This window comes from Mesoplodon bidens (assembly GCF_964165515.1).
Source record: "Mesoplodon bidens genome assembly, chromosome: X".
NCBI classification, from domain to species: Eukaryota; Metazoa; Chordata; class Mammalia; order Artiodactyla; family Ziphiidae; genus Mesoplodon; species Mesoplodon bidens.
The window spans coordinates 21701985-21720588 of NC_138163.1; the positions used below are offsets into that span (position 1 = coordinate 21701985).

At 41.7% G+C, this 18604-nt stretch overlaps 1 protein-coding gene across 1 annotated transcript in view; it reads right to left on the reverse strand.

The window, feature by feature from the left end:
• The window catches only part of LOC308609280 (germ cell-less protein-like 1), a gene marked incomplete at its 5' end in the record, with an annotated part of 35923 nt that extends 17589 nt beyond the window's left edge, over positions 1 to 18334 (reverse strand). Inside the window, 4 exons of the mRNA XM_081222981.1 lie at positions 6421 to 6587; positions 11433 to 11600; positions 15655 to 15713; positions 18239 to 18334. Coding sequence (XP_081079107.1) covers positions 6421 to 6587; positions 11433 to 11600; positions 15655 to 15713; positions 18239 to 18334 — 490 coding nt within the window. The remainder of the gene's footprint in view (positions 1 to 6420; positions 6588 to 11432; positions 11601 to 15654; positions 15714 to 18238) is intronic.
• Positions 18335 to 18604: the final 270 nt, after the last annotated feature.

Sequence of the window (18604 nt, forward strand, 5' to 3'; positions counted from 1 at the left end):
ACCCTCTGCCCAGTAAAGTCTTCTCTGACCATCCCAGATCAAACCGATGACCCCTCTGAACTCCGGGGAAACCACTGCTCATGCCATCGACTGGGCCCTTCAGTAGCTTCATCTCTGGACATCACCCTGTAGTAGCAGAACTAAAATAGTCCTAGACTTTAAACTATTCTAGATCCCACTTAAAGTTTTTTTTTAAAAGCCATAAAATGATCAAGTTGATCCACAAGTAAAATAACTGCCTGCCAAAACAAGTTCTTCATTAAAGGAAGACAATAAAATATAGACACTCAATAAAGTAAATTTTACAATACCCATCAACCAATCAAAAATTAATAGGCCTCGGGGCTTCCCTGGTGGCTCAGTGGTTGAGAGTCCACCTGCCAATGCAGGGAGCACGGGTTCGTGCCCCAGTCCAGGAGGACCCTACATGCCACGGAGCGGCTGGGCCCGTGAGCCATGGCTGCTGAGCCTGTGCTCTGCAACGGGAGAGGCCGCAGCAGTGAGAGGCCCGCATACCACCAAAAAAAAAAAAAATTAATATGCCTACAAAGAATCAGGAAAATGTGATGTATAACCGGGGAAATGTTAATTTAAAAAATAGACCCAGGTCTTCCCTGGTGGCGCAGTGGTTAAGAATCCACCTGCCAAGGCAGGGGACATGGATTTGAGCCCTGGTCCGGGAAGATCCCACATGCCACAGAGCAACTAAGCCCGTGTGCCACAACTACAGAGCCTGCACTCTAGAGTCCGTGAGCCACAACTACTGAGCCCACGTGCCACAACTACCAAAGCCTACACACCTAGAGCCCGTGCACTGCAACAAGGAGTAGTCCCCACTCACTGCAACTAGAGAAAGCCCATGAGCAGCAACAAAGACCCAGCCAAAAATAAATTAAATAAATAAAAATTTATAATAAACAATAAAAAATAGACCCAGAAATAACATAAATGGAGTTAGCATATAAATATTTTAACACAGCCATTATAAATATGTTAAATAATGTAAAGGAAAACATACATATAATGAGAAGAGATCAAATCTCTAAAAATGAACTAAATAGAACTTCAAGAGCTGAAAAATACAATACCTGTAATGAAATGTTCCCTGGATAGTTGTAGGAGCATATTAAACACTGCAGAAGAAAATATCATTGAACTTGAAGATGTTATTGTAGAAACTATATAAACCAAAGCACAGAATAAAATGACTGAAAAGAGCAGAACAGCAATGGTCTGTGGGACAATATCAAGAGGTAAAGCAAATGTGTAGTCACATTGCCAGGAGGAGAAGAGAGTGCAGAAAATTATTTTAAGTAATGATGGCCAGGGGCTTCCCTGGTGGCTCAGTGGTTAAGAATCTGCCTGCCAATTCAGGGGACACAGGTTTGAGCCCAGGTCCAGGAAGATTCCACATGCCAAGGAGCAACTAAGCCCGTGCACCACAACTACTGAGCCTGTGCTCTAGAGCCCACTAGCCACAGCTACTGACCCCATGTGCCACAACTACTGCCTAGATTCCACGTGCCTAGAGCCACGCTCCACAACAAGAGAAGCCACCGCAATGAGAAGCCCACACACCACAGCAAGGAGTAGCCCCCGCTCGCCGCAACTAGAGAAAGCTCGCAGGTAGCAATGAAGACCCAATGCAGCGAAAAATTAAAAAATAGTAATAATAAATAAATAAATAAGTAAATTCGAGTGGATTCAAAAAAAAAGGGTGGAGAATATGTATGCCAATATTATCACTGATCCTGATTGGAAGAAAAGGCCTTTATAAATTCATTATTTGGATCATCATTTGTGAAAATTAGTAAAAGCTTTCACGAACAATTCTAAAGTAAAATGGGTTTTAAAAATTGAGGTATAATTTACACAAAATCTCCAGATATTAAGTGTACAGCTTGATGAGTTTTGACAATTGTATACAACCAAGTAATTACTAGCCAATCAAAATATAGAAAATTTCCTTGTACCCCTTCCAAGTCAATTCCCACCACCCAGAAGTAACCATTTTCTCATATCTATCACAACAGACTAGTTGTGTTTGTTATATAATTTCACATACATGGAAATCTACAGTGTTTACTCTTTTGTGTATGACTTCTTTCACTTTTCATAATGGTTTTGAGGGTCATCCACGTTGTTGCATATATTAGTAGTTCATTCCTTTTTATTGCTGAGTAGTGTGTTATTGGATGAATATAACACAAATTGCTTTTCAACCTCCTGCTAATGAATTTTTGAGTTGCTGTTGTTTTTTCATATTATGAATAAGGCTCTTGCCCAAGTCTCTTTGTAGACATGTTTTTCATCTCTTGGATAAACACCTAAGAGTGGAATCTCTGGGTCATACGGAAAATATAGGTCTAACTTTAAAATAAATTGCCAGTTTTTCAAAGTAGTTGTCAGTTTTTACACCTCTACCATTAATGTATGAACATTCCAGTTGCTCCACATCCTTGCCTCTACCACGTGTGAGATGGTATCTCTTTATGGTTTTGTCTCTTGATTATTGATGTTGAGCACCTTTTCGAGTGCTTATTGGCTATTCGTGTACCTTCTTTCGTCGAGTGTCTGTTCAAGTCTTTTGCCCATTTTTATTGGGTTATTTGTTTTCTTACTACTGAGTTATAGTTCTTTATACATTCTTGGTACAAGTCCTTTATGAGATATATGTGTTGCAAATACTTTCTCCATTTTGAGGCTTGTGATTTTCTTAACAGTATCTTTTGATGGGTAAAAATTTTAATTTTGATTAAGTCTACATTGTGAACTTTTTTTCTCTTAAAATGTCCACGTTTTGCATTCAACACTAATATATCATAGTATATTACCCCAGCAAAGGCGGTTCCCTCACCTGCCTAGCAGCCTGGCTGGCTTACTCCTATGAAGGCATATTGACCCTTGTACTCAGCATAACATGAGAACATGTTAAAAATGCGTAATTTCGGGCTACACCCCAAATTGGTTGTATCAAAATCTACTTTTTTAACAAGAACTCAGGTGGCTGGTAAGCACATTAAAGTTTGAGGAGCACTAATCTGTGTAAAAGTCCAACATCTCACAATTAGCCTAAAACCCCATTGTGAGTTTCCTCCATCAATGCCATAAAGAGATTCCACTAAATACACAGTGCTCAAATAACTTTTTAACCTGTAACCTTTTTAACATTAGGGTAAAATAATTTATCAGCATGTGGACGGGTGGATTTTCATGTTCCTTTGTTTTCAGTCATCAATATTTAGTTCAACTCCAGATACTCTACTGCAGCCAGGGAGTCTAAGTAGAACAGTTGGATTCGTTTATATATTTTAGAAAACCTGTTTCTTGCCTCTCCTGAGAGACCATTGAGTCAAGCAATGCCTTTTTCCCACCATCCGGTTAGCTCCTGTGATAATTCATTTTGTCGCTGCTCTGAGAAAGCTTCATTTGAAACTCATAATCTGGTTGAGCAATTGCTTTCTTTCCCTCTGTGTTCTTGGTTATTCTCAGAGGGACTTACTGAAAAATACACTTTCTTGCCCATGAATTTGCCCAACCGTCTTTAAGACACGTCAGTGTAGGTGAACAACTAACTTATGCAACACCACATTCTGCATAGAAAAGGACTCTAATTGGCGCCATATATAAACCACACTGACATCTGCACTTGAAGACATTCAAATGGATATAGTGCTATGTGAGGCAGTTATTCTACTAGAGCATTTGTTGATCACAGCATGAGACCCACACTTGCATTTATTTATTCCATTGTGCTTCCCAAATGAAGGTTGATAGAGCCTGAATAACCCTTCAAATCTTGAACAAGGTTGCCATATTTTTTTGTGGGCAGTGAAATCAATAACTAAAGAATGTGCATAGTTGGTCAGGGAAACCTGGGCTGCAAGCCAAGTTCTTTTGCTCACTAACTGTGAACTTGGGCAAATTACTTAGACTCTCCGAGTCTCAGTTTCCCTCATACATGAAATGGTGATAAATGAAATGTGAGGCTCAAATTCAATAATGTTAAGAAAATATTTTGACAGTTTTCCTGGCCCATAGTATGCATTCAATAAATGCATGCTCTAATCATTATTTCATAGAGCACGGCTAGCCTGGCCTGATGCTTAGAATCCTTACCTTTTTCCATCCTGGGAGTGAAGGTTGCCTTTTATGTACTCTGTATGTGTGCCTGTATGTATGTAAGCGTGCATGTGTGCACGCATACATGTTTGTACGTGTTTGAATTGGGGCTACCAAAGAGAGACTTGAAAAGCTATGGATGACTGGTGCGGGTTAGAATAGGAAAATCAAAAGTTTTCAAACTTTTGTCAATCCCTTCTAAAATATCTTCACAAGTTATCTATTGTGTCATGCTTTGTTAGAACCTCCTTGCATAGAGCAATAGCGGCTATATACACTAAAAAACACAGAATTAAATAACTTATATAGGAATTATTATTTTGTAGCCTTACTTACTCATCACACATTCAATTTTTAAGTATTTGAACAGAAACTGTGGGCACAAGTGCTCTGGGATAGGACAGTTGCTTCAAATGCCCCTGCTCATTAGGCCAGCTGAGAGACTAAGGATGGATTCAGAACTCGCCATCTCTGCCTACTAAAAGAAAATGTCACATCATTTTTGAATTTGCTGTATCAGAAATCCTGGGAGATTTCTGGACATAGGCTAGAAAGGTGATAATTAAGCATGTGAAGAATTTTCTCCTTGCTAGGAAAAGATTTTTTAAAAAATGAGAGTGACTGTTGGGTTAGATAGTATTCCACATGAAGAATTGATTGGTGAAAGCGCAGAAAGAGTTTTCATTTTCTGATACCAGCTCTCTGAGCTGGGCTTATTTGTAAGGTTCCTTAAGTTTGGCTGACACTTGGTTGGGACTGAAGGGCCTGTTGCAGACTGCTTCGTTTGGAATCATGGGCAAGCACATAAACGCAGAAACACAGAAAGGCAATGGACTTTTCACTGCTGTTTATTAGGACAGTGAAAAGTCAGAGACTGAAGTTCTTCATGGTGAGCTTGTCGAGTTAAGAAGGCCGCACAGCCTCCCTACCTATATCCTCCTCCCTCACCCCTCAGCCGGGTTAGGGTGTGTTGAATGAGGTACCTGCCTATAGGGATTTTATGCGAGCATAAATTAGTGAGCTTCTACTGCAAAGGTAACAGCTTGATAGGCAATCAGCTTAATAGCTAAAGGTTACTCTTAAATATTACATTGCACATTTATTTTTATGTCCACCTTGCAAAAGTGCTTACCAAGGAGGTGTATGCCAGAAAGCACTATTGATTCGAGAGCCCTTTGCTGCACTGTGGTATGTACTCTCATTAGGCCAGCATCTGCGCTGTGAAGGACTCTCTTCCTGCACCAGGAACTATGTGAAAATGGCCAGGAAAATAGTGTGTTGATGACATCACACTCTCACTCCTGCTTTTCCACTATTGAGTGCAAACACCCTTGGCCTTTGCTTGTGTTGTTCTTGGGAATTCTGAGGCCACTGGGCAGTGCGGGGATGCTTATCAGCCTGAGATCTCTCAGCATTCCGCAGCTACCTTGCCTTCCTCATGCCACGCTCTCCTACTGTCCACAATTGCCTCTTGCTCTCTTACTGGTCACTGGGACTCTGGATGGAGGTGCACACGTTTCAGCGCATTTAAAGCCAGCTGATACAGTGAAAGAAACTGTAAAGGGAGACAGACTTGGGTTCCACTCTGGACTCCGACCCTCACTTGCTGTGTGCCCTTGGGCTAGTGACGTCATGTCTCTGAGCCTCACTTTTCTGATCTACGAAATCAAGATAACAAGAGCTCATTCATAGAGATGACAAGAAAATTAAATGAAAGAATGTGTCTAACAATTGGCACAATGCCTGGTACATAGTAGCCACTTGGCAAGTATTACTCTTTACCTTTCTCTTAGCATGAAGCAATCCCCAATGGCCTTCCAGGATCCCCCAGAGGCCCCAAGTTCTCTCTGCTCCCCTGTCCCATTCATGGACTAAAACGTGTACATGCCATCTGTCTTCTTCCCCTGACTCTGCTCAGGGCCTTCCTGCTAAGATGTCCACTCTCAGTCATGACCCCCTATTTCTCTTCTATCAGTATTCCAAGGTTTCACAGAAATTAAGAGCATCCCCTGTTCTCCCAATGGTTGAGGACCCTTGGCCTGGCCTGTAGCATCCAGAGATTAATCTTTTCCTTTACCTGGAGCCCCCTTTAATGGGACCGATGCCTTTGGTATCTTGACAACTGGTTTAAGCCTGGCTTTAACCAGCAGATCCTTGATTCTAGCTGAGCTGGTAATGGAAGGGGGAGAGACACTAACTTACAGCTTCCACCAAACTCTGACCAAATGCCTCAAGGACTGGCCATAGCCAAGACCCAGCTTTAAGGCCGGCAGAGGCGCTGGGCTTTATTTTACTCACTTTGCAACTCTATGAGCTTGAACTTGGCAAAGGCATGGCTAGTGACAGTGTCAGCCTCATGAGACTTTGTGGAGGGAAGAGCAGAACTTTTAGTAGCAGTTGTCAGTTTTCTGATGCCTAAGCTCATGGAGCGCTCATGTTTACACTGCAGTCTGGGCTGCTCGTGCCTGAAAAACCTGAATGTCTCCAAGCTTCACAGAGCTTCGCAGAGCTAGGAGGCAGCAAAAGCATCCTCTGACTTCACTGAATTCCTTGGCTGTGTCTACATAAACATAAAGCAAATAACAGAAAGAAGAACCAGTCTAGGCAAATTAGCTCTTTGGAAGACAGTCCAGCTGGTTTAGGTCAGAACTAGAGGGACTTCCTCAGAGGTAGCTTTTTCGAAGCAACAGGCTAAAGTATCATATATTCTTACAAAGCAGAGTGGTGCATTGCAAGACAGATGGGTGTGGAACTACCTACCCGATCATGCAATGTGGTGATGAGTTGCCAAACCCCAGGTCACTTTGTTCTCCTATGTAGTATACTTACAGAATACTTTCCTGTAATAACTATCTGATCTCTTTGGCCTTTCTAACTACAATCTGTGTTACCAATTTCAGGAGATAAGGAAAGAAGCTGCTTTACCCTTCTTATCCTCAATGACATATTTTTGATATTCTGATTTCAGCAGAAAATGGAGCAAACAAGACAGGGTACTAGCTCTGTGCCCTCCAGCAAGTCTTTCCACCTCGCAGGCTCAGCTTCCTCATCACAGAACGTATGCAATCGTATATGTTGACTAAATGGATGAATAAATGAATATAAATGGGGATAATAATAACAACATTCAGCTTATAGCAGTTTTGTGGAGAGTAAATGAGAAGCTCCGTGCATTTATGTTCCTGGCACATAGCAGCAAGAGGTGCAGTAGGCGTCAGCTCCTTCTCTCTCCCCTGCGCACACATAGCCCCACCGCCTTCCAGGCAGCCCTGTTCAGATTGCTGTAGCAAATATTTCGTTTCAGGCTGCCTTCCTTCAGCACCTCTGGAGACTGCCTTCCATGCAGCTGCTGTGCGCATGCTGACGGCAGGTGACTCAGAGACAGTGTTAACAGGGTGATGGAAACCGCCACAAAAGAGGGTAGTCTGAAGGCAGAAATAACTACTGTGAGCCCAAGTGCCCATTGATCATCGTTCTCAGCGAGCTGAAAAGGTGCACTTTGGCTCATTGGAACTTTTGCTGAAACTAAATTTCTTAGAATATTTCAAGATTCTTAGTCATTTAGATACTTTGCCGAAGCAGAGAAATCCCAGCAGGAAACAAACCTGATAGTTTACACGCAGTACCGGAGGGCACGAACTAGGCTTCAGATTTCTTTGAGAGCTGATGCGTGCTCAGTGGTGTATGAAGGAAATGGGGGATGTGGGGGTAGCTGCTGTCGCCACTGAAGACCCTCGTGGCCCACCCCATGTCAGTGAAATGTCGCTCTCTTTGTGGTCTCATCCTCCTGGCCTTAGCAGCTTTTTCTCGACATGCTTCTTTGTGACCCTTCCTATGTCGTAGCAGATATTTTTATCCCCTTCTTCCCTTTCCCTCTTGTGAACTCACTTCTTACAGGTTGTTGATTTTCCCCCTCTATCACATTGTCCATTCTCCTGTGCCGGACATGGCCTTCAATTTGATCTGCCAGATTATCCCAGATATCTCATCAAATTTCAAGTTTGCAGCTAGAAAGGATATCATTCCAGAACATAAAACTGCCCAAGAATTAGAGTTGCATTAAAACAAATGGGCTTCCTAGATAGGTTGTGAGATCCCCGTCACAGGAGGTATGTAAGCACTGGCTCACTGGCCCACTGATGTAGACGTTGGAGGGAAGGTTTTAATATCTGATGGGTCTCAAGAATTCTGAGATTCTATAAACCTTAGCAAGACCAACTCTCTCATTTTACAAATGAAAAAATTAAAGTTAGAGGTTTAAGGAGATGCATTCAGTACATGAACAGGGATAAGAGCCCAGATTTCCTGACTTGTAGTCCAGGGCTTTTCTCACTATAACATACTGGTGTCCTAATCCCACATTTGGTCTCACTTTCCCTGAAAAGTTCTCCTGGATTAGATGCATTTTGGCCTAAGTTGCACTCTACCTCAAGTATAACACCTTATCTTCCCAAAACATTTCAGCACCACCATGACCCCCACTCACACACCCATAACGTGAGGGAGGGGCATTAAAATTTTTATTAAGAAATGTCTTTGTGCCAAGCTATTGGATGTACCATTGCCAATAAAAATAATCAAATTTGAAAGAGGTATCTAGGAAGTTAGGTTAATACCCTTCCCTTTCAGGTGCTGTCCACGCCTTCCTTCTTGGTTACTTATGGCTACTTAGGCACAAAGACATAACTGAACCTTTAGGTTGGCCCTGCTAAGTTCAGTATTACACAGGATGAAGAAAACTAGAGTCTTCCCTTTGGGGAGCTGAGATTCTTGTTGGGAAGATTGCACACATGTGAGAAAAATACTCAAGGACAATTACAAGTAACATGGCAGCAAGTATGCGATCATATGCTTCTAACTGAAACTGTAGGTAAGAGCTTAGGGTACATGAAGGGGAAAGATTAGGGCTATTTTTCCATCGATTTTTTTCACAATAATTGCTCTACCATCATCATCATCAACAAACAACATTGATGTGTGCCTTCCCTGCTGGAAGGGGAAAAGAGGAGGCATTCATGTCAGGATGGAGGTCAAGGCCACGCATGTATCAGGCAGCAAGTGCTCAAGGCCAAGAATGTTCAGGTACATAGGTGGGCAGAGGAGGTGGTGAAAGCAGAGATCCCCAAGGGCCTGAAGAGAAAGGGAGGACTTTCCTGCAGAATGCTGGTCTCAAGCTGCTTCTTAAGGAATAGCTAGGAAAGAGAGAAGTACAATGTATGTCAGGTAGGAAAAACTATCGAGAAAGGTTTAGTTTACTATGAGGTTGTAGAAGATAACATTGAAGAAAGAGGCACCCAACTGTGAAAAACCACAAAGGGCACATTAAATGAGGAGTTTGTTTGTGCTTTATCCTATAGCCACTAGAATACAACTGAGGATTTTGAAAGGAAGAGGAGAGGGGTAAACTTTACAAAAAGTCTTTTAGAAGGATTCATTTGACTTCCAGGTGTGGGCTGTTACTTGTAGTGATAGTGGGGGAATGATCACTTAGATGTGCATATGGCGTCAAAGCCTAGAGCTATGGACTTCAAGAAGAAATGGTAAGACCAGAGCCCTTCTTTTGGTGTGAATATTTATGGAAAACAATACACTACATTTGAAAAACAAAGATCAGAGGAAGTTGTTTACTTAAAATCAATAGGTAAGTCTTCAGTGATTTGGGGTATTTGACCTCTTCTTCCACTTTCATGTTTTAAAGGGAATATAAGAACAAGATGAATATTGATTTCTTCTTTTAATTATGCATGAGTAAAAGTATCTTATATTACTGTGAATATCTTTTCTTTTTAAACCTAAATATAACTAAAATACTACTTATTGCTAAATTAACAGTTCAACAACATTAAAGTGAATATTTAAAAATAAGCCCTTGTCCCTGATAGTACAACCCTTTTTCTTTCCCATATTCCCTTCCAGACTTAATCCTTATATGTAATTTATTTCACATGATTGTCATTACAGTTATTTATGTAACTGTCATTAAAACCTACATATTAAATGAATGTGTTTTAATTGAAAACTCACAAGAATAAACCAAAATGTTATAGAGTCTAAAATAAAATGCTGTGTGGGCTTCCCTGGTGGCACAGTGGTTGAGAGTCCGCCTGCCGATGCAGGGGACACGGGTTCGTGCCCCAGTCTGGGAAGATCCCACATGCCTCAGAGCGGCTGCGCCCGTGAGCCATGGCCGCTGAGCCTGCGCATCCGGAGCCTGTGCTCCGCAATGGGAGAGGCCACAACAGTGAGAGGCCTGCGTACCGCAAAATAACATAAAATAAAATGCTGTGTTGACACAATTTTGTTATGACTCCCCAACTTCTCTCTAAACTACACCTAAAGTCATGCAAGATGTTAAAAGGCCCACTCATATTTAAAAACCTGAGACTTGGCATCCCAAGAACATACAGTGTTGATATTTTGAGGATCATTATACTTTTCATAAAGATATAAAATGGGCTTTAAGATCTGGAGCCAATAGTGGCAATACTTATTTAATTTTTCCAATAATAATAGCAGTTGCATCTTTTGTGTGTCTATCAATTGCCAGGCACAGGTGCTAAGCAATTTACATACTTTAATGATCTCACTAATTCCTTACAGCATCCTAATGGGGTAGGTATTATCCTCATTTTACATGAAAGGAAACTGATGCTAGAAAGATTAGTGACTTAGACAAGATCACAAAGTTCAAAATAGCCAAGGGGGATTTCAGGCTTAAGTTGGCCTCATTCCTGTGTCTGAACTCTTAACTGTCTCTCCAGATAATATTTTCAATTTTAACAGGAAAGGAGCTATTTTTGTTCCTCTTATTTAGTGCCTCAGTCCCAGCTCCCATGTAACTTTTTGTTTCAGCAGTAGCAACGCTACAGAATCCTTGATCAGAGCCATAAGCGGAGTGTGACCAACCCTGTGGCTGACAATAAAGGCATGAATCCCAGGAGAAGTGGGCACATTGAGAAACTGCCCTGAGCAAGCCTTTGGAGGATTCTACCTAGTAGGAAATTGCTTCTTCCTCCAATGATATGGAGCCCAGGTTCTGAGCTGCTGGGAATCACTTACGTAATCCATGTGTTCTCATATTTCCATATTATAATACCTGTACGAGTTAGAAGATGGGGTAGGTATGTGACTAAGCACAAATCCATCCCATTAGTCTTTTGGCAAATATTCTTTGAGTACCTACTCTATGTCTTCCATCATATTTGATCAACTCTTGTCACTCTCACTTGTGTTTGCACAAATGTCTTCTGTTTCTTTTATTGGAGCTTCAGTTAATCCTTTCATCTTACTTTTTGCTTATTTTTCTCTACTGTATATTTGAGGAAACAGAAACTTCCGTGGCAGTTTCTCGGAGGCAGTCTGGGCTAGCCATGCCAGGCACTCTCTGGTCACTTTCCTGATGGAGTACTGCCTGAGGAAAAGTCTTCCGAACACTCACTATTAGTGCTTTGGGCGGCACAGGGGCCAGGTCCAGCCTCCTGGGCATGCAACCCATGTAGTCAGAGGGCTGTGCCTAGAAGGGCCCCAGACTTGGTTGAATGCTCTGCTGTTGCTGTCTTCAAATGCTTAATGACTTTTGAACAAGGAACCTTGCATTTTCATTTTGCACTTGGCCTCACAAATTATGCAGCTGGTCCTGGATGGGGCCATGGCGCACTCAAGCCAAAGGGAGCTGTGCTCACATACACAATCCTTCCCAGCCTCGCCTAGATCCCCTTATTGGATTGCAGGTGGATGTGAAGATGCCTGGCCAAGTCACCTCACTAAATGGTAGTCTGCTCTCCAATAACCAGGGTTAAACATCTTTCAGTTATATTTGAAAATTGCTCTGCGTCAGACATCCTCTAGGTATAGAATGGTAGAGTCAGAAAAGTGGCTTACAGTTAGCTCTACCACTTGCAAGATGATCTTAGTAAGTCACTTAATGTCTTGGAGCCTCAATTTTCTATCTGTAAAATGGAAATAACAGGGTCTGCCTTATAGACAGGGTGTTTGTGAGACAAATAAGATAATGTATTTGAATATCATTGAGTGCTATTCAAGCTTTGGGATCAGTATAATCGTTTATTCTTTCCAAGGTATATGTACAATAGCTTAGAAGTTTTTCTACTTAACAGAATAAACAAGTGATTATTTTAAGAAATAACTGTAGAAGTTAGGAAATCCACAAAGAAATAGATCAAAGGAAACATAAAACTTTGCAGAGAATACATGACATTTCTGGTGTTAGAAACTACCAAAGTGATTAAATAACCACCATTTTTTTTTTCTTTTTTTTGCGGTACGCAGGCCTCTCTCTGTTGCGGCCTCTCCCATTGCGGGGCACAGGCTCCGGACGCTCAGGGTCAGCGGCCATGGCTCACGGGCCCAGCCGCTCCGTGGCACGTGGGACCTTCCCGGACCGGGGCACGAACCCGTGTCCCTTGCATCGGCCGGCGGACTCTCAACCACTGCGCCACCAGGGAAGCCCACCACCATGATATTTTTAAGTTCTTGCTGCAGTTCTCATTATTTTAAATAACAATTAAGATCTCAGGAGCATCATTTCTCAGCTACAAATCTATTGTTTTTTCTTCACATTAGCCTAACACTTCAAAAAGTAGAACTGGAAATATTTGGGAAGAACTTACGACTATGTGTCTAATTTCCAAATCCTTGTACTCATCTCTCTCCTGTCCTTCTATTTGTTGACAGCTGATATTAAATTCTTGTTGTTGTTGTTTTTAAAAAAGAAAGAAAAATGTTTAAAAGAGTATTTCTCTTGGTAGTGTATATATGTCCATGCCACTCTCTCACTTCGTTCCTTCCCCTCCCTGTGTCCTCAAATCCATTCTCTACATCTGTGTCTTTATTCCTGTCCTGCCCCTACGTTCTTCAGAAGCCTGTTTTTTTTCTTAGATTCCATATATATGTGTTAGCATACAGTATTTGTTTTTCTCTTCCTAACTTACTTCACTCTGTATGACAGACTCTAGTTCCATCCACCTCACTACAAACAACTCAATTTCATTTCTTTTTATGGCTGAGTAATATTCCATTGTATATATGTGCCACATCTTCTTTATCCATTCATCTGTCGATGGACACTTAGGTTGCTTCCATGTCCTGGCTATTGTAAATACAGCTGCAATGAATATTGTGGTACATGACTCTTTTTGAATTATACAGGATATATGCCCAGTAGTGGGATTGCTGGGTCGTATGGTAACTCTATTTTTAGTTTTTTAAGGAACCTCCATACTGTTCTCCATAGTGGGTGTATCAATTCACATTCCCACCAACAGTGCAAGAGGGTTCCCTTTTCTCCACACCTTCTCCAGCATTTATTGTTTGTAGATTTTTTGATGATGGCCATTCTGACTGGTGAGGTGATACCTCATTGTAGTTTTGATTTGCATTTCTCTAATGATTAGTGATGTTGAGCTTCCTTTCATGTGTTTGTTGGCAGTCTGTATATCTTCTTTGGAGAAATGTCTATTTAGGTTTTCATACACTACCAAATGTAAAATAGATAGCTAGTGGGAAGCAGCTGCATAGCACAGGGAGATCAGCTCGGTGCTTTGTGACCACCTAGAGGGGTGGGATAGGGAGGGTGGGAGAGAGACGCAAGAGAGAGGAGTTATGGGGATATATGTATATGTAGAACTGATTCACTTTGTTATGCAGCAGAAACTAACACACCATTGTAAAGCAATTATACTCCAATAAAGATGTTAAAAATAAAATAAAATAAAATAGTATTTCTCCTGTGTGTCAGAAGATGCTGTTAATTTATTACCTCCCCTCCATTTCCACCCAGCTATAGGCAGTTACCCTGGTATAACTTTTATTAAAAGTTTTTTTTTTTAAAACCAGGGGAAACTATACCCACCAGAACTGCCAGTCTTCTGTCTTGTTAGCTAGTATGAGGTGAAGAGCCTAGCCATTTTTGAAGGTTGTGCTCTTTTTTTTTAATTTATTTTTTCTAAAGTTTAGCTGTTTTATTGACACAATGTTGTGTTAGTTTCTGTTGTACAGCAAAGTGATTCAGTTATATATATGTGTGTGTGTGTTTATATACATATATTTATGAACATATGCATATATTTATATATATATATGTGTGTATATGTGTTCTTTTTCATATTCTTTTCCATTATGGCTTATCACAGGGTATTGAATATAGTTCCCTGTGCTATGCAGTAGGACCTTGTTGTTTATCCATTCCATATATAATAGCTTCCATCTGCTAACCCCAACCTCCCACTCCGTCCCTCCCCCACCTCCCTCCCCCTTGGCAACCACAAGTCTGTTCTCTATGTCTGTGAGTTTGTTTCTGTTTCATAGTTAGGTTCGTTTGTGTCAATATTTTAGATTCCACATATAAGTGATATCATATGGTATTTGTCTTTCTGTTTCTGACTTAGTATGATCATCTCTAGGTTCATCCATGTTGCTGCAAATGGCATTTCATTCTTTTTTATGGCTGAGTAGCATTCCATTGTGTGTGTGTTTGTGTGTATGTGTGTGTGTGTGTATACCACATTTGTAGGACATACTCTTAAATAAGCTTTCTCTTGTCCTCCATGGCTGTTCTGACAGTTTTCTGGAAAGTTGGCTCATCCACTGATTTATCTAGTGAGTTCATTTGCTACATTTCCAGAGTAAAATGCATAATGTGCATTTCTGATTTACAGTCTGTGCTTTTTATCTATTTCTTCCAATCTAGAATTTGCTTCTTGGTTAAAAACATCATATTTCCAAGTTAGCAGAGAAATAGATGGAGCATATGCTGCTCCAAAAATTTAGGAGGGGCTATCTCACAACCACTGCTAGGGCTGTTTCATCCCCAATCAGCTCATTCTAGAGGTGGTCAGCCTTGCCTAATTTGTGCATAAATGATCCCAGCACCCAAGCAGTACATACCATTTGGCCATTAACATGGTCAAAAGCATCGATCAACCATTTGTGGTTCTGTTTTGCTTATCATATACACATGGCTTCACAGCGTAAAATGTAAAGTTACAAAGTAATTTTACAATTCCTTATATTTCATTTCATTTTGTCATATCACCAAGAGCCATTCATAAAAGAATCTTCATATTCCTATGGCTTAGCCCCTGGTGTTACACAGATCCTGCCTTAGCACTTTGGCTATTTAAAAAAAAAATAGGCAATAACCCTCCTGGATTAGTGTCCTCTGAGGTGTTTCACTAGATTTGTCAAACTCGCCTTCCCCGTATTACTGCGAGGCTGATAGGTTGGAGGACTTTGGAAGGTGCATATGTGCACAGCCTTAAGCAAAATATACCCTCATTCACAGTATTAATGACAAAAGGGAAACAAAATGGAATGATTCCATTTGCCTTCAAACCAGCAAAGGGACTCTGTTTCTGACCGGCTATGCTCAAGCCCTTGAAATCAAGGCTGCTAATGACAGCGGGACCAGAATTGTGTAAGGTGTTCACAGAGAAGATGCCGCCCACCCAGCCCAGGAGGCTGGCTGCCCAACGTCAAGGACAGAGCAGGTTGTGGCTGAAATACGGGCTCTACCAGTGGCCACTTGGGCCCAAGGCAAGCTGCTTCTCCTCTCCAGGCTCCTTTTTCCGTAGCTGTAAAAGGAGAGTGTTGGGGTCCTCAGAATAAGTGGGTTTTGATAGGGAGATGACAGATAAGAGGCTGTAGAGCATCGTGACAAAGAGCATGGGCTATGTAGCCAGGCTGCCTGGCTCTGCCGTTTAGGAGTTGAGTGGCCTGAGGGAAGTTGCTTAAACACTCTGTGCCTTCAGTTTCTTCCTCCAGAGTAAACAGGAAGTTACAGTGCCTACTGCATAGCACTGTTAGAAGAGTCAAATGAACTCATACAGAGAAAGACCTTAGCACACAGGACCTGGCACACGGTAAATGCTCAATAACTTGTAGCTATTATTGGCGGTGGTCTGCAAGCTAAGAAAGATCCAGAATTTCTGATTAAGATAATGTCTGGTTCCAGAGTCCCACAAAGCCCAAAATATCAGGCACCCCCTTCCCAGTGCCCCTCAGCCACCTCACTGCTGAATACTAAGTCAACTAGCTGAGCCATGGGTGACTGGAAGGTTCCCCCTCCCTGCCCCCATCAGCACACACACCACATACACCCTAACGCCCCCATCCCTTCACAGTGCTTTACCCAAACCGAAAGGACGCCCACAGGCACCCAGCACACGCAGTTCCACCATATCACACTTCCACACGCGCACATCATTCAGTGCATGCTCTCACACACACACACATGCACAAAGTCTCGCTCTCTTGCTTGTTCCAGGACCATTAAATGCAATCATGACATTTACAACATGTAGGCTTAGGATAGTGGCCCAAGCCTACGGTGTGTCCCAAGAGGCCGCCTCCGTCACAGCAGTCTGTGCCTCGCCTCTGTTAACAGCAGCGGTGCGCTCTGGCTGGGCTTGCACTGCCCCTGTGCCGCTGGCTACCGAGCGCACAACCGCGCCTCACACTCACTGACCGACTGAGACCATCGTTACCTGAAGTTCAAAGCCCTTCTCTTTCTAACTCTGTATGGGCCCCAAATAACAGAAAGAGTCCCTTCCTGCATCACAATCACTGCCATAATTGCTGATTCAGAGGTCAGTGCAAAATTACAGCAAGAAACACCAGTGATCGGGCTTCCCTGGTGGCGCAGTGGTTGAGAGTTCGCCTGCCGATGCTGGATACTGGGACCTGAGGTCACCTCAATTACCTGCCAGACCAGCCAAATACTAGCCCAGACCACAGAAGATAACTGGGCCATCCTATGCAGGGGAAACGGGTTCGTGCCCCGGTCCGGGAAGATCCCACATGCCGTGGAGCAGCTGGGCCCGTGAGCCATGGCCGCTGAGCCTGAGCATCCGGAGCCTGTGCTCTGCAACGGGAGAGGCCACAACGGTGAGAGGCCGACATACCAAAAAAAAAAAAAAAAAAAAGTCTCTGCTCACCTGGAATGTGCACTCTAGTGTGAGAGATAGACATTAATCAATCAAATACTCACAGAAATCATGTAAAAGTATTAATGAGATAAGTGATAACAAGAAGTACATGATGACACAGGAGCTTATACTAGGATATGAGATGTAAAGGAGAGTAAAGGTCCTGGCTTTATGGCCTACTCAATTGAATGGATGGGAAATAACCAAGTATGGGGGTGCTGATCATGAATTTGGTGTTGGACATGTTGAGTTTGAGGAGACTTTGAAACATAAAATAATTGATCTCAGGGAAATAAGTGAAAACATACATTTGCAAGGCATCTGCATATAAATGACAATTGAAGCTCTAGATGTGTAAGAAATTCCCTCATGTCAGTGTAGGGCATACAAACTGAAAGAGAAGTAAGAATAGAGCATTGAAGGATTTAAATATTTAATAGTTGGGTGATAACACTTCCTTTGGCATGTAATTGTAGTTATATTAACATTTAATTTCTTATTTCATCAAATAAAATTGAGTGAAGCCCAGTAACATTGTCTCTAACAATAGAATTTTGAATTTTGATCTTACTGGTACCCAAGGGAGCACCTCAAAGATTTTGGAAAATATTCCCATCATGCACATTGACTGTTGCTAACATTGACTTTTTCTGGCATTTTAAAAATTGTCATAAAGTATATAAAATATACAACTTAACATTTTAACCAATTTTAAGTGTACAGTTCTGTGGCAGTAGGTACATTCACATTGTTGTGCAGCCATCACCACCATCAATCTCCAAAACTTTTTCATCTTTCCCAACTGAAAATCTGTACTCATTAAACACTAGCTTCCTATTCTCCCCTCCACACATGCCCTGGAAACCACCATTCTACTGTCTGTCTCTATGAATTTGACTATACTACGTACCTTATATAAGTGGAATTACACAATATTCGTTGTGTTGTGACTGGTTTATTTCACTTAGCATAATGTCTTCAAGGTTCATCCATGCTGTAGCCCTTGTCAGAATTTCCTTCCTTTTAAAGCTGAATAATATTTCACTGCAACAATAACTTAAACAAAAAGAGTTGATTAAAAGACAAGCAATTCAGTGTGGGCACGGGAGATTCATAAACATATCGGGAGCCCTGGTTTGTTACACTCTGTTGCTTTGTCATCTTCAACATACATCTTCCACCTCGTGGTCCAAGTTGCTGCCGAGCTGTTCTGTTACCAGGCTGGTGGAAACATGAAGAAAGACGTGCCTCCTTTCTTTTAAGGACATTTCCCCAAAGCTGCACATGATACTACCACTCTCATTTAACTGGCCAGAATGTAGTCCTTATGAAATTGAAAGTTAATTCTGAATGCATCTCAGTTGTTCAGATTCTTCCACCAAAAATAATGTTTCTTATTAACGTTGAGTGAAGACCCTTATGACTATTTGGAGAATACTGAACTTAGCTGCAGTAACTTCCACTTTGAGCCACATTTAACATTCGAACCCTAAGTCTTAAAAACTGTTTGTTTTTTAAGGAGAAAGGAGGGAACTTAA